The sequence below is a fragment of the Lates calcarifer genome, unplaced genomic scaffold, assembly GCF_001640805.2.
Source record: "Lates calcarifer isolate ASB-BC8 unplaced genomic scaffold, TLL_Latcal_v3 _unitig_1696_quiver_1832, whole genome shotgun sequence".
In the NCBI taxonomy this organism is placed as follows: Eukaryota; Metazoa; Chordata; class Actinopteri; family Centropomidae; genus Lates; species Lates calcarifer.
Window position 1 is genome coordinate 1 of NW_026115695.1, and position 13,715 is coordinate 13,715.

Here is a 13,715-nt window from a genome sequence, read left to right on the forward strand (position 1 = left end):
CAGCGGGTAGGTGTTGATCCATCCCTGGCCGCTCTGCTGGGAGCGAGAGCTGGAGTCTATGTTGCTCCTGAGGTCAGCAGCGTTCATCACTGACAGGCTGTTCAAGGACGACGGTCCTGATTATCTGTTCACACACAAATAAACTCAGCACTGCCCACACACCAACTTGCACAACTTTTTCATATTGTAAATCTGAACAAGCGAAATCACAAGTTTGACTTTCTCACACAGATAATCTTATTCTTAATCGATATTATGATTTGTAAACAGTGGAAAAACATCAATAATATGATCGATGATGGGGGAGTTTCTGAGGAGCGAGATGAGCTGTATCAGTTAGTCCTCTGCTGTTGTGATGATCATGCAGTTGCAGGGAAATCCAGCGGGGATTTACATGTAGGTAGAAGTTGCCTTGAACCACTGATACTGGGTCAGATATTATTTTATCTTGTTAATGCGCGTGGGGGACAAGGAGTCGATTAATCTGATCCAGGATCTGCGGTTAGAGGACTCGTCTACCTGAAGCAGTTCGATGTGTATGAGAATGAGACCATGTCTTTTCTTGGGATCGTCGGGAATGAAGAGGAGAGGATTTTCTGGGATGGAAGAAAAAACATTTTTCACTTGTAGTTTCTTCTTTTGATTCCAAATTGGTCAGTCGAGGAGAGGGGCAAACAGGTGGGCTGACATGATGAAGTCGTGCATCTCAACGCAGCTGCCAAATTTGCGCTTTTCCTCACAGCTGCAAAATTTTAGAAGGTAAAAACAGACTGATTGTAGGAGAGGAAAGGAACTAAAAGATACTAGAAGACTAGAAGAAAAGAGTTAGAGATAAGGCAGGAAGTGTAAGAGGGAGAAAATAAGAATGAAAAAGAAGAAAGCTGAGAAAAAATAATCTGGGTCCAGATAGATAGTACAGATAGATACCAGGATCTATCAGCAGCCATGGTGAGGATAAAAAGCGTCAAATTTGACAGGCGTAAAAAGCATGCCCCTGCTGCAGTGCAGTCCGAGCTCCACCGCTTTAGGCTTACTTAAGATAGATATCGGAGAAGTGCTGGACACGATTACGATCCAAATATCCCGGCAGAGAGCGTGCTCGGGGCTGGGGTAGTACCCAAGCTCACCAGGTGGGACCAAGTGGCACGCTGCCAGGTACTTCTTGTCGGACAGGATGCTGGCGTAGAAACGGATGATGATGCTGATGTCCTCGCGGAGACGCTTGTCGCCTTGGGTGGGAAACTTTGGAGACACGCTGGGAGAGACAGAAAAGGGAGAGTTAACAGTGCAGAAATTTGAACTTTCATCTGGACAAAATAAGCAACATGAAGACATCACCCTCTGCTGTGGGAAACGGAGCCTTCATCAGTATTTTCTGACGTTTTATCACGTGCAGTGATGTGTGTGTAAATACCTGAAGTAATCAAAGGCTGTGGAATAGATTTTCTCTCTGAGCACATTCCTCACAGTCGCATTGGTGACGACGTCAGAGTGGAGCAGAGCCAGACCCAGAGTCAGCAGCCTGAGAATCAGAATTATCAATACAAACACACCTTCCTCTAAAAACTCTTTACTTAAAATTCTGCTCATTGTTTCCTTCCAACAGAAAGATAGCATCCTTTTTTTTACTTTACGTACCTGAAACGAGGTCCAATAGCAGCTACGTGGCGGTTGAGGCTACTCTTAGCCCCGCCTACGTTGAGAGACAGTGAGCGTTGAAGTAAACTGCCAAAGATTTCTACTTGATCTGCGCTGGAATACTTTGCAATCTCAAACCTCTGGACTAGAAACTAGAGGACAGGAGGCAGAAAAAAGAAGCAATTAGCAAAAGGAGGAAAGACTGACGGGAAGATGTGATGACAACCCGAGCAGCGCGACCTTTGTCTGACCTCGATCCATATGTGGTGAGGGGTAACGTCAGGAGGGCAGGGGATGGGCTGACTTTCCTCTGATGCAGCCAGAGGATCAGCCTCCACCTGAGCGTCTGAGAACAATCCCATCTTCAGCTCCACGGTCATCTGCCACGCCCCCGCCATCTCTCGCATGAACTGGGCAGCCAGACGGGACGTTTACAGTATGTTTACAATGCAAAAACAGAGAATAAAAACATTAACCTTATCTGCGTACCGGTACTTCCACTCCAGCACGTGCTGCCAGCAACCACTCCCAGCAAGCGATAGCGGTCTCCATGCCGTGCTCGGTGAACATCTTGAGGGGAGACCAGCAGAGGTGGTGCAGGAGCTGAGGATCACACTCTGGGGACCGATCATAAAAAGAGGATCGTAGCAGTCAGAACGATTTCAGAGCATTTTAAAGAGAGACCTGATCACGTGTCAACAGCAAAGTCACACCTTTTGGTGCTGATGAGCAAGGCAGCCAGTTTGAACATGGCCTCAGTGAAGGCCTCAGGCTGAGCAGAGTCCAAAGCCTCTCCCATCTGTTTGATCATCAGCCGGCTCAGATCGGACTGTCCTCGAACCGCCTGGGCAAAGTGGATCATACCTGACACCTGCAGCCAAGAGACAAAAGAGGAGTCAGGCCTGAGGCTACAACCCAGAAACCAAACAGCAGTGGAAGAATTTCCATGACTGTCTTCACAGAGAGAGCACGGCGTCGCTGGATCCATAATAATAACTCGCATCATTAGATGGTTTTACCTCTCCAGCGTATCTGTTCCTGAGGTTGAGGGAGGCCATGAAGTTCGAGTAGTCCTTCTTCACACAGGCTGGTCTCTCTGTCAGCTGAGTGGACTACAGGTGAAAGAGAATAATAAAGATTGTTCTTGAACCTGTGTTTTTCAGTCTGATTATCAGGCTTTAATGATCTGGTTCTACAACTACAAATGAAAGCAAACTCAGTTTGTGACCCACCCCCAGAGTTGTACTCTGCCTGTTGTAACCAGCAAAGTGCAGGATGCTTTCTGTGGCCATGGCCAGGCCTGTGTGCTGGGAGAGACCCGACACCCAGTTCTGATGTTTGTTCAGATACTCCTGAAAAACGAGGCAAACTTTATTTATCATCTGTGCTCTTCATGTGAAGGTTATGTATTTCTCAAAGTGTCTCAAAGTAAATGTTACCTGTAGATGGGATTTGGTCACAGACGGAGCCCACTTCATGGCCTCTTTAAGGATCTCTCCCACAGCGAGCAGCAAAATCCTTCACTATGCTCTACAATTAAAAGATACAACACATTTTATATGTGTGTTTGAAAATATACTTTTCTCACATTTGTGGCTTTTATTTCTCCGTTCAGTAGAACATTACCTCTCTGGCTTCATATGTATCTGGGACAGTGATTCTGTACGGCGTGTCTGGGATGTCATAATAAGGTTGATCTTTATGAATATCCTGCAATGCAGCGTGAACATCTATTAATATCATGGTACACACATCAATCATCACAAGAATAAAGACAGGAGGATGTTGCAGTGATGGATAATGGGATTCTGTCTTACTGCACTGAGTGAGAGGGAAAGCGTCTGCAGGATGTCTAACATGGTCCTCAGCACTCGGCCGCTCCATAACAAGTGGGGGAAACTGAGGAGAGAGAAGATGCTGTTGACACTGCTGGGTGTGAACCTGCATTTTAAACAGGAGTCGGTGTGGTATTCTGACTTCATGAGTCTAAGTCTCTGTGCACTCTCACGTTTCAGCCAGGCCGGACAAATATTTGTCAGCCACTCTGCGGATCCTCTTGTGGATGTGGTTGAAGTTGACCAGGAGGAACTGAGCGTGCCGTTCCAGCTCCTCCTCGTGGGCTTTGGTTTTTGCCTGAAAAAGAGACATTTTTATGAAGATACACAGTGTAATGAAACACAGGGTCAGAAATACGCTCTAAATGGGACGTGAGTCCTTCTTAAGTGAAAACATCTCGCTTACTTTTTCAGCCATCATCTGCAGGAAGACCTCAAAAACCTTGTCGCTAACAGCAATCACACACTGCATCATGCCTGGAAGGAATTTATTTAATATGAATCCATATAATCCAAACATAACAGCATGAGGTTTTTAGAAAGTCTTTTTTGCTCCTGCTCACCAGATTTATCCTTCTGTATCGCTCTGTCTTCAAAGTATCGAAACATGACCTGAAAACGATCAGAGTCCAGAGAACGCAGCATCCTAATGAGAGAATAAAAGTTACACTTAGAATCACTGAACATGGTTAAGCAGCTAAGATGATGTTTGTTAAAGGCACAGTCTCTGAGCTTTGTTTCTATGTAGACATGTTATCTTACCTCATGTACTCCAATCTGTACACAGACAGCAAATATGTGGACATGGCAAAGTCCAATTTGTTGATGAGTGCAGCCACCTCAGGAGGAGGGTCCAGCAGGTTGATGATAGTACTTCGCAGATCATTCAGCTCCGCCTAAAGTTCAACAATTAATTAGTGTTGGAAGGCGTACCATATGTGTGTGTGTGAACATACATGTGAGTGTGTCCTCATACCGGGGTGACAGTGTCATTCTTCAGTGCAGAGTTGTACTGCAGCTCCGAACGTAAAGGTTCTCCACTGGGAAACGTGAGCAGCGGTGATTTGGTCGCAATCTCACAAACTCCTTCGTACCATTCCTCTGGCCACAGACCTGAGGAGTTCAACAGGAGCAAATCACGAGGAGTTCATTTAATGTTCCTGTGGATGCAGGGGTCAAAATATCAGTGAGTGAGCTTTTTCTACCTGAACCCTCCACTGCAAATCCCATGACGACAGAGTAGAGCCAGAAGTCCCTGAAGAGCTTCTGCAGACGTGGCTTTGCTTCCTTAATTGGTGGCAACCTCTTAGTCAGCTAACACAAGCAGAACAAAGAGTTATTGAGCCACAAAAGATAAAACCTGAACAGCATTGAACAGGATCTACTGGCAGGGCATCATCGTGTTTGATGAATTCTAAGCAAATTTTCAGTTTTGTGCAGTCAAATTTATGACATGTTAACTGATTATATCTGGCTACTAATGAAGGGAAAGAAGCAGAAAATGTTGTAAATATCCAAACCACTTACTACTGCAATAACTGGAATTAGGACACCGAGGTTTCCAGCACTGCTCGATGCCTGGAGAAACAGAGGAGTGAAGCAGGACTGAATTAGAGCTCTAATGACACATTCAGACAGTTTTTTCTAAATGTAGAAAAGAAATCAAGAGTGTGTGTGTGTGTGTGTGTGCCATACCTTCAGAGCTGGACCTTTGTCTGAGGCCCTCTCACTGGCTCTCTTCCCTTCTAAGCCCAGTTGAACAAAAAGCTCCAGCAGGTTGACCAGCAGCTCGTCGACCATCTGCTCGGCCTGAAGGTTCGCTGCTATGTTACCCAGAGCGTTTATCACAGCCAAGGAACAGTGTCTGCACAGAGAGGAGGGAACATTCATTTACTGAATGTTCAGGACAAACTCTGAATGACGCTTGTCCAACATAAAGGTGGTAGTCACCTGTATCCGTGGTCTTTGTAGTCTTTGGTTGAGTAGACCATAGAACTGGCCTTGACGCTGATCTGCTGGAACAAATTCCACACCTCCTGGTAGATGTATTGCTAAGGTGAAAGAAAGAAGTTAAGATAGGTTCTAAAAATAGGGATTAAATTGGCAGAAGTCAGAGATAAAAACACTTACATTGCCTGTGATGACCATGCAGCCAAGCTGGTCTATGATGAGGACATCGAGCTGGGAGGGGGGCTGACAGAACTTCTGCTGTAGGATCTGTAGGATGGGCTCCATTACCCGGGGGGTGTCCCGTAAGGCCACGGCAATGTGACCCAGAGCCCTGATGGTGTGGTCAGGGATCAAGTGGGCATCCCTGGAGAGGAGAGGGAGTGTTAACACCCTCTCAAATGAAGAAGCATCAAAGTCGGTGTAACAGGACGTTTGACTTACTTGTCGTTTTCCTGATAGATGTAGAGACGGTTGGACAGACTGGCGAGAAAAGCTTCCACAATGACGTTATCCATCGTCAGTCCAGCTTTCAGACACCTGAGGACAGAGGGAGAGGTTGGAAAGTAAAGGCTGCTCATACAAGTGTGTGTGCATATGTTGTTCAAGAGTGTTCACCTGCAGATGTTGTCTATGGAGATGTCCCGCAGCTGCTCGTACATCGAGGGCTGGCTCTTCTTACTAGAATGGGTGCTGAGGGTTGACTGGGAATGTTCATTGGTCACGTGGATCTTTATCTCTCCACTCCCTTGGGAAAAGGATCACTTTGTAAGAAAATACAGAACTGGAAAAACAACCTTGCTGTTCAGTGATGGAGGTGTTGTTACCTGGAGTGTACTGGCTGTGGTATTTATACAGCTTCACCAAAACAGGAGAGGGCACCACCAAAAAGTCTCTCAGTGACATGGTGACGGAGTGGGCAACGACAGGGAAGCGCTCGCACAAACGACCCAAGCCCTGAACACAAACACAGACAGATGGATTTATTGACGAATTTATTCCCAAAAAGTAAACAAAACAAATGACTGCTGTATCTTACCTGTAAGCAGCATATGAGGAGGGGCATGTGAGCGATGATGACTTTACTGGACGTCTTAGACTGCAGCTTCTCTGACAGTTTGGTGCAAAGGTTCTCAGCTCCTGGTGAAAAAAGAAGAGAGAAACTTTGCAGAGATGACTTTTTAGAGATGACAGATTACTTCCTGTCTGCATGAACCATAGTCTCACCCTGCTCCTCGGTGACAGCCCACACCATGAGGTCCACGCAGGCGGCGTTGGCCTGACAGCGCAGTTTGAGCGGGCTCAGCTCACTCTGGAGGTACTCGACATCGTGCAGGATCCTCTGCAGCTCCGACTGGCTGCTGCTGAACTGCTCCAGCACAAAGTCATGGACCTCCTTCACATAGTCTGTCTGCAGGTCTGCGGGGAATGCAGAAAATAGGTAATTATTTGTACCATCGTGGAAATATTTTTGGCTTTAAAAGGCTAAATTTTGGCTTCCTTACCTTTCAGATTGTACAGGGTATCTCTCAGCATTTTAAATATGGCTACATACAGAGGATCACTGAAGGTCTTGTAGTACAGATGAAGACCAGGACTCAACTGCAAATGAAGAAACAGAAATGTGTCAACGACCTAGAAGTGTCAAAAAAACAGATAATAGAAAAACATCTGCAGTGATTTCAGAGTAATACCTCCAGAAGTTCTGCCAGGGTGTCGTCCAGTGACTTTAAAAATGACTCCGAGACAAACTGTTCAACCTATCAAAGAGAGAGAGTGTTTATACATGTGGTGTACTTTTCTTTTTTTAAATGTATTTATTCAGCCACTGTGGTTACTGCTGACCATGAGAAGGAGTTGTCGCAGCATATCCAGAGGCACATGAAACTCTCCAGAGCTGCTTCCAGTGAAAAGAGGGGAGACAGAGAAGCTGGAGCTGATGGTGGAAAAGTAGTAGTCGGGGTCCACTGCGCTGCCGTCGGGGAGGTATGAGCCTGAGGAGGAAAGGAAGGAAGTCTTTACAGCTTGTACTCCAACGGGCAATTTGTCCCTGTTGATCATTTACATCCAAAAACATGGGAAAATAAGGCCCAGGTTCAGAGACATGCTTTAACATGGCATTTACCTTCAAAGTACTGTGCAGAGGGATCAGCAGGGGAGCTGGGGGTCAGGCCTGCTCTCTCTGGACTGGCCTAAAAACAAAGGAACAATGTGGAAATATAAGGATGTGCTTCCTCGGTTTGTCATCTCCCCTGTTTAACTTCCTAACTATCCGTACCTGTTGTGACACACTGGACACTGAGGAGCCTTTTCGTTTCAGAGTGTCTCCCTGACACACTGTGAGCAAAGAGCTTGGCAGGATGGAGCGGAAGTCGTTGAAGGACCTCCGGCGGGCAGCGTCGCTCTCGTCACCCGTGGGCAGCACAGGAGCAACCGGTCGAGGGAACAGCTTGGACAGTAAAGGCTCATCAGTGTTGGTGTATCGGCCAAATGCTCGGGCAACACCGAGCAGGGTGGGCACAGTGTATCTGCACAGGTAGTCTGTAAGGAGGAAGGGATACAGAAAGAACATATCAATACCTAGACCTTCTACATACACAGGAAACATTAGCGTTTGTTATGTTTCTACCTTTATCATGAGCCTCTGGATTCTTACAGATGTCTTGCAGCACCTGCATGATGTCCATGACAGCCTCCAGGATCTGACAAAGATGTTAAATCAGTCAAGTCAAGATAAATTTTGCCATTTGGCTCATCTCAAACAAGCCTATTGTTCAACCGATCACACGATGGCACAAACACACACCTGTCCTCGTAAGGTCTCATCACGCTGAGCAACATCTGAGAGCAGTGTTACAAGACAGAAGCTGAAGTTCTCTGCCACAGGAAGTGTATCTGCAAGACAGGAAGTTCACCTACTGTGATTAAACTGTACCATCAATGATATGCCATTAATAGTTAAGCACAAAGCACAACTGACAATTATATGAATGAACATCATAGGATATATTTAATACCTTTACCTCTACCTTTGCGTTCTGAGCTTTCTTCAATCCATTGAACTTTAGGAAGCCCTTTAAGTAACCCGAGAAGGTAGGGGACGATAGCATCTTTGTGCTGCAACAGAAGTATTCCACAGCATGTTATATGGGGTTACCGGTGAATTCACCCTCAGCACAAAAGTACCATAAAGTGAAGAGGTGAGTGAGCGGGTGCAGTGTTTACCTGCAGGTTTGACTCTACTAGAAAAATCCCCAGAGCAATGACGGCATCTCTCCTCCTCTCATCCAGCTGGAAGACTCCTCTGAAGTCCACGGGGCACATGCATTGTAGCTTCTGGACCTGTGGGAGGAAAACATGAGGTTCACAGCTAAGTGGTCATCTATAATACCTCTCAACTTCTTGCTTTTTGAGGTAATATCATCTTTTTTTAAAGCACAGAATTTACCTGCCCACAGGGATTAAACAGACTCATCTTTCCTGTTCGGTTCCATTAGCAATAATGATTTTTTCAGCCTCAGGAATCAAGCCAGAAACCTGCCGCTGGCATTAATTAGCCTAATGCTAAAGAGCCAGACGTAAGCTGAGGGAGGGATTAACAACCAGAGAGTGAGACACAGTTCCTACATGTTTTACTGCTGGATGCAGCACATGCACAGAATTTCCAGCGATCACGTCGGTGCCAAAACAGTAATAAAATACAGAAAAAAGGGATTTAGGTTTTCAGCAGGGTGAATGCCAAAGCTCAACCTAGACACAACCTAAGCTTCTTACTGAGCCAGAAAAACCTCGTTGATGGAAATACAAAACGTTTGAATGAAAAAGTTGGCGTTAAACCAACAGGATATTTCAATCAAACACCAGAGGTGTTTTAAAGCCAAAAAATACAACAATATGCTCTTAAGTACTAAAAGGCTGCTCTGACATGCACTGAAGGAAGCTATTGTACAAACAATGAGGCCTGTGAGCTGAAGTGTGAAGGTTTGAAGCTTCCCACTCAGGCATTCAGAGCTACAGTCAGTTGCCAGTTTATTAGGAACACCTAGCTAAAACAAACACAAACACAGTCCTGTAATAAATCCTCTCTTCATGAAGGTTATACTGTTCAGTTTGTGCTGAAACTGTTTCAGATAGAAGTTGATTTATATTTATGGTCATTTGGGAGGATGTAGTTTGTGCTGTATCGTGTTATACTGATTTGTGTTTCTGCCACAGCTTCAAGAATTATCATATAGTTTTGTTAATTAATTATTATGGGAAGATTGTAGCAGAACAGTTGTATTAAACTGCATTAGAAAACCTTAAGTAGACAGAAAAACATGGACTAACGAGACTAATCACTAATCTTACAGGTTCCACAAACTGACACAGTCCAGTTACACATTAATACAAAGAGCTGACTTCTCATTGTATTTTTACTAACACAGCTCTTTCATCATAGCATGCACTTCCTGTTCAACATTTCCCCATTTTCAATCTCAGCGGGCGTCTTCTCTGATCAGTTCAACCTCTGCCTGTTCCCCTGAGGTATTTCAGAGGCCTGCCATAATCCCTGACCACAAATCCTAACCACCTGGGTGAGTAACACAGGAGTCATCAACAGCACTACTCCAACAACTGGAGTTTCAGCAGTATCTCAGACGCATTTGACACTGAATTCACCTTAATGCACATGTGATACTTTAATCTAACACATTTTGTTAACAACAGATGCTTGTTGTCTCTGACAGCAGTTACAGTTGGTTGCCTCAGACTGTCACGACTTCTGCCTACTTAATAATAAAGCTTCCCTTGTGAATTATAATGTCAGTGCAGAGTTTATCCTTCCCCTTGTCACATCCAGATGAACCTGTTTACAGCCCCTGTTGCCTCAGAGTTCCCATCAAATACAATGCACATGGCACAGAAGCAGTAACAGCTGTAGTTTATTTCACACTATAAAGGAATAATACCCAAAGGTCAAAAGGTTTTCTGAATGTCAGTTAGCTTGTGGTATTTTAATGAAACTTTACATAATAATAGACAGATATATACTTTATTAATCCTGATGGAAATTTAAGAAAATTAATGCACAACACAGTTAGTATTGTACTTACAGCAACAAACACAGCTGCCAATTGCTTTTGCACTCTTGTTAGTTGTATATTATTTTTTACTTGTAAGTGTATATTACTTAAATATGAAATATCAATGATTTAAAGTACAGAATCTATCCATACCTCCCCCCAAAATGCAAGAAAATGGCCCATAAACAACCATAACAAATACAAATAAAAAGCATAATAAGACCAACAAAAAGGTGACTATACTGAAAAAAAAAAAGAAAGTAGGAAAGTATAATGACTGATTTAATCGAGGTAACTGATTAGCTGCAGTCCTAATTCAATTCACTTCAATTTACTATAATGTTAAAAACAAGAAACCTGGCGAATTATCTCTGCAAAGTGTCTGTAAGTATAAAAACATTTAGGTATTCATGCTTGAAAAGAAAAAAAGATTAATAAATTGTCAACATGTTTTATAGCTAACCGACCTACTGACTGATTGTTGCAGCTGTTACGGTGGGTGGCACAGCCAAATGTACACAGACACATTGAATGCTACAGGACTGTGGCAGCTCTTTGTCATAATACAGAATAAAATGTGTGAAATGTATGAAGTAGGTGTTTCTGTGAAAATGAATGGACAACAACAAAGTTTCCAAGAACCAGTGTTTCCTGTGTCTTCCCGTATGAATGACAGATAAGAAATGAAGAAAAACAATTAATGTTGAAGGGAAAAATGTACAAATCTGAGACGTTAAGTGGCGGCTTGTTTGAATGAACCGTTAACCTGAGGGAAGATTAACTACAGGTTAAAAACAGCTAACGTTAGCCGACGTTAGCTAGCTCGCTGTTGGCTGTTAATTCACAAAATGACAGCGGAATTCATCCACTGACAAGATAAACGACGTGTTTGGTGTGTTTTTAGATTCATAACAAACACCACAAACGCAGAGGAGCGAAGTTAAAGACGGGCCTTAGTGCTACAGACTCTCTGACAGGTATTAGCTCGTTACTGTCGTTAGCTGTCGCCGTGTAACTGTAACGTTACCTTTTCTATCGGTGCCTGCTGGTGAGCCGCCAGCGACCGGGCCAGAGACAAGACGGTGTTGAAGTAAAACCCTCTGCTTCCTCCTCCATTGAGAGACATGTTTCAAAGATGCCTTAATACTGCTGCAGCTCAAACACAGACATCTTCTTCTCTCATTCGTCCTGAGGAGAAGTCTGCACTGACAACTACGGCAAGCGCAGAGGCCCCACAGCGCGAAGCAAGGTCACGATGTTAAGATGATGCTAGGAGCTAAAATACTTTAACACTTGACTCAGAATAAAGGAGACCAGGTCAGACTGCTTACAGTAAAACTAAATGAAAGGTAAAAGTAAAAATATTTCACATTTAATCTAATTTAATCAAACTGAAAACTCAAATAATCACCTAAATATATATATAATTAAAGCTGCGAGCAGCGTTGAACGGGCCCTCGCACCCGGCGCCCGTCGGGGGAGCGGCGACCGCGGGACCCCGGCAACCGCGGGGTCAACGCAGGTCGCAGGGCACACGCTGGCGTAACAGTTCACACTTCCGAGATGTAAAAATTTTAAATAAAAGCTTTTATGCTAATTATTTTCTGTGATAATATTGTTCAGAGCTCATCATCTGTGACAGCTCTTGGCTCTCCTGACTGTAACCTCTCTGTGGCAGCTTCTCACAGACTCAATCAACTCCTCTTCCCCTCCCCCCTCAAACACAAACACAAACACAAACACACACACACACACAGATACCCCCTCCCAAAAGGAGATAAAACTCAGTTTTAACTTGAGTTTACAAGCTTTGAGCTTTGAGCAAAAGCATTTTTTTGCAAGTTCTGTTATTGGGTGCATATATAAATCATTTATGCTTAAACAAGGGTTATAATGAAGTTATTTGAACAGTGAATATCTCATCTGCCTAAAGTCAGGGCGAAGCCACTAACCAGCTGTAGGGATGGGTATCATTAGGATTTTATCTTTATCCATACAGACCCCTATCAGTCCAGCTCAGACTGTTACTGGTTTAAGAGAGTGAAGTTTATAGCAATTTGCAAAATTTGGAGATTAGTGACAAACTAACCAGTTAGACTACATACAGACAAGCTTTCATTTTAGCTGTTAGTAACAGTTTGCCATGAGCTTAACCAGCGTGCTGTGCTTCGTGTTAAACATGTCATGAGACTGTGGACAACGTTTGAGCCAGCTTTGACATCTGCAGATATGAGTTTCTGAAGAGGGGCCTGCTGAGGTTAGATGTGCTGAATAATATCCATTTTCATATCAGAAAAAACACTGCATTAAACATTGTCTTAGCTCACTGAGCTGAGGTCAACAGGTAATATAACCAACCTGTGAGGTGGCTCACCCCCGTAAGATAAACACATAAATGATCCCTGATAGAACCGATAATTAAAGGCACATCAGTGACAGGGAATGCTATTAAAACTAAACTATAAACTGGTGACATTAACTGCAAAAGAAGATTTTTATTGATACATTTCAGGTAGAATTTAGTTTTCAATAAGGAAAATGCTGTAAGAAACCTGAATTTGTTGCAACAAATTTAAAATAAAAGCTTTTATGCTAATTATTTTCTGTGATAATATTTTTCAGAGCTCATCATCTGTGACAGCTCTTGGCTCTCCTGACTGTAACCTCCCTGTGGCAGCTTCTCACAGACTCAATCAACTCCTCTTCCCCTCCCCCCTCAAACACACACACACAGACACACACACACAGAGACCCCCTTCCAAAAACCCATCAAAGAGTAATACAATGGCTCCATCTGTAGGATAAAGTAGAGAGTCGCAACAGGAAGTTACCCCAAAATCTGAGGTTTCAAACAGGAAGTTGGGTTTCCGAACTTTGACGGGCCAGAACCGGCACACGCTTCGACCCAAACTCACAATTTTCGGAGGACTTCTTCCAAAAATTGTCAAGGAGGGGCTGACAACATTTGAAGTGAATCTGGTCACCCGTCTAGAAACTGGACATCACACTATAAAATATGTCATTTCCTGCTATAAATAGGTGGTGCTACAACAATTGTATGAATATTGACATATGGATGTGTGCAGATAGGTACCATTAACAATCCTGTAAAGTTTGATGCAGTTTGGACAAAGTATGGCCGAAATATAGCAAAAATAAAGCAACTTCCTGTTTCGTGGCGAGTAATCGAACTTTGAGGGGCCATAACTTCCACGCCCTTCAACAAAAA

The 13,715-nt window shown here is 43.8% G+C and overlaps 2 protein-coding genes across 3 annotated transcripts; both read right to left on the bottom strand.

Moving 5' to 3' along the window:
- Nucleotides 1-101: 101 nt before the first annotated feature.
- Nucleotides 102-2,286, bottom strand: LOC108890181 (putative inactive phosphatidylinositol 4-kinase alpha-like protein P1). The gene is made up of 6 exons (XM_051067499.1): nucleotides 2,128-2,286; nucleotides 1,890-2,048; nucleotides 1,639-1,790; nucleotides 1,415-1,522; nucleotides 1,128-1,255; nucleotides 102-124 (listed from the first exon to the last, which is right to left on the bottom strand). The coding sequence occupies exons 1-6, from the start codon at nucleotides 2,206-2,208 to the stop codon at nucleotides 102-104; spliced, it is 651 nt and encodes a 216-aa protein (XP_050923456.1). The 5' UTR covers nucleotides 2,209-2,286.
- Nucleotides 2,287-2,870: 584 nt separating this feature from the next.
- On the bottom strand, nucleotides 2,871-11,712 carry pi4kab (phosphatidylinositol 4-kinase, catalytic, alpha b). 2 transcript variants are annotated; one of them, XM_051067501.1, is made up of 29 exons: nucleotides 11,514-11,712; nucleotides 8,646-8,762; nucleotides 8,450-8,537; nucleotides 8,227-8,315; nucleotides 8,050-8,122; nucleotides 7,699-7,961; nucleotides 7,546-7,612; nucleotides 7,266-7,414; nucleotides 7,115-7,180; nucleotides 6,926-7,022; nucleotides 6,648-6,839; nucleotides 6,460-6,560; nucleotides 6,248-6,377; nucleotides 6,039-6,168; nucleotides 5,865-5,960; nucleotides 5,604-5,787; nucleotides 5,424-5,524; nucleotides 5,169-5,337; nucleotides 5,001-5,051; nucleotides 4,679-4,787; nucleotides 4,450-4,586; nucleotides 4,236-4,369; nucleotides 4,037-4,119; nucleotides 3,880-3,950; nucleotides 3,647-3,771; nucleotides 3,456-3,537; nucleotides 3,265-3,348; nucleotides 3,078-3,168; nucleotides 2,871-2,990 (listed from the first exon to the last, which is right to left on the bottom strand). In XM_051067501.1, the coding sequence occupies exons 1-28, from the start codon at nucleotides 11,610-11,612 to the stop codon at nucleotides 3,124-3,126; spliced, it is 3,132 nt and encodes a 1,043-aa protein (XP_050923458.1). In that variant the 5' UTR covers nucleotides 11,613-11,712; the 3' UTR covers nucleotides 2,871-2,990; nucleotides 3,078-3,123. The 2 variants fall into 2 exon arrangements, with proteins under 2 accessions (XP_050923458.1, XP_050923457.1); XM_051067500.1 differs by having other exon boundaries at nucleotides 8,438-8,537.
- Between the last annotated feature and the right edge of the window lie 2,003 nt (nucleotides 11,713-13,715).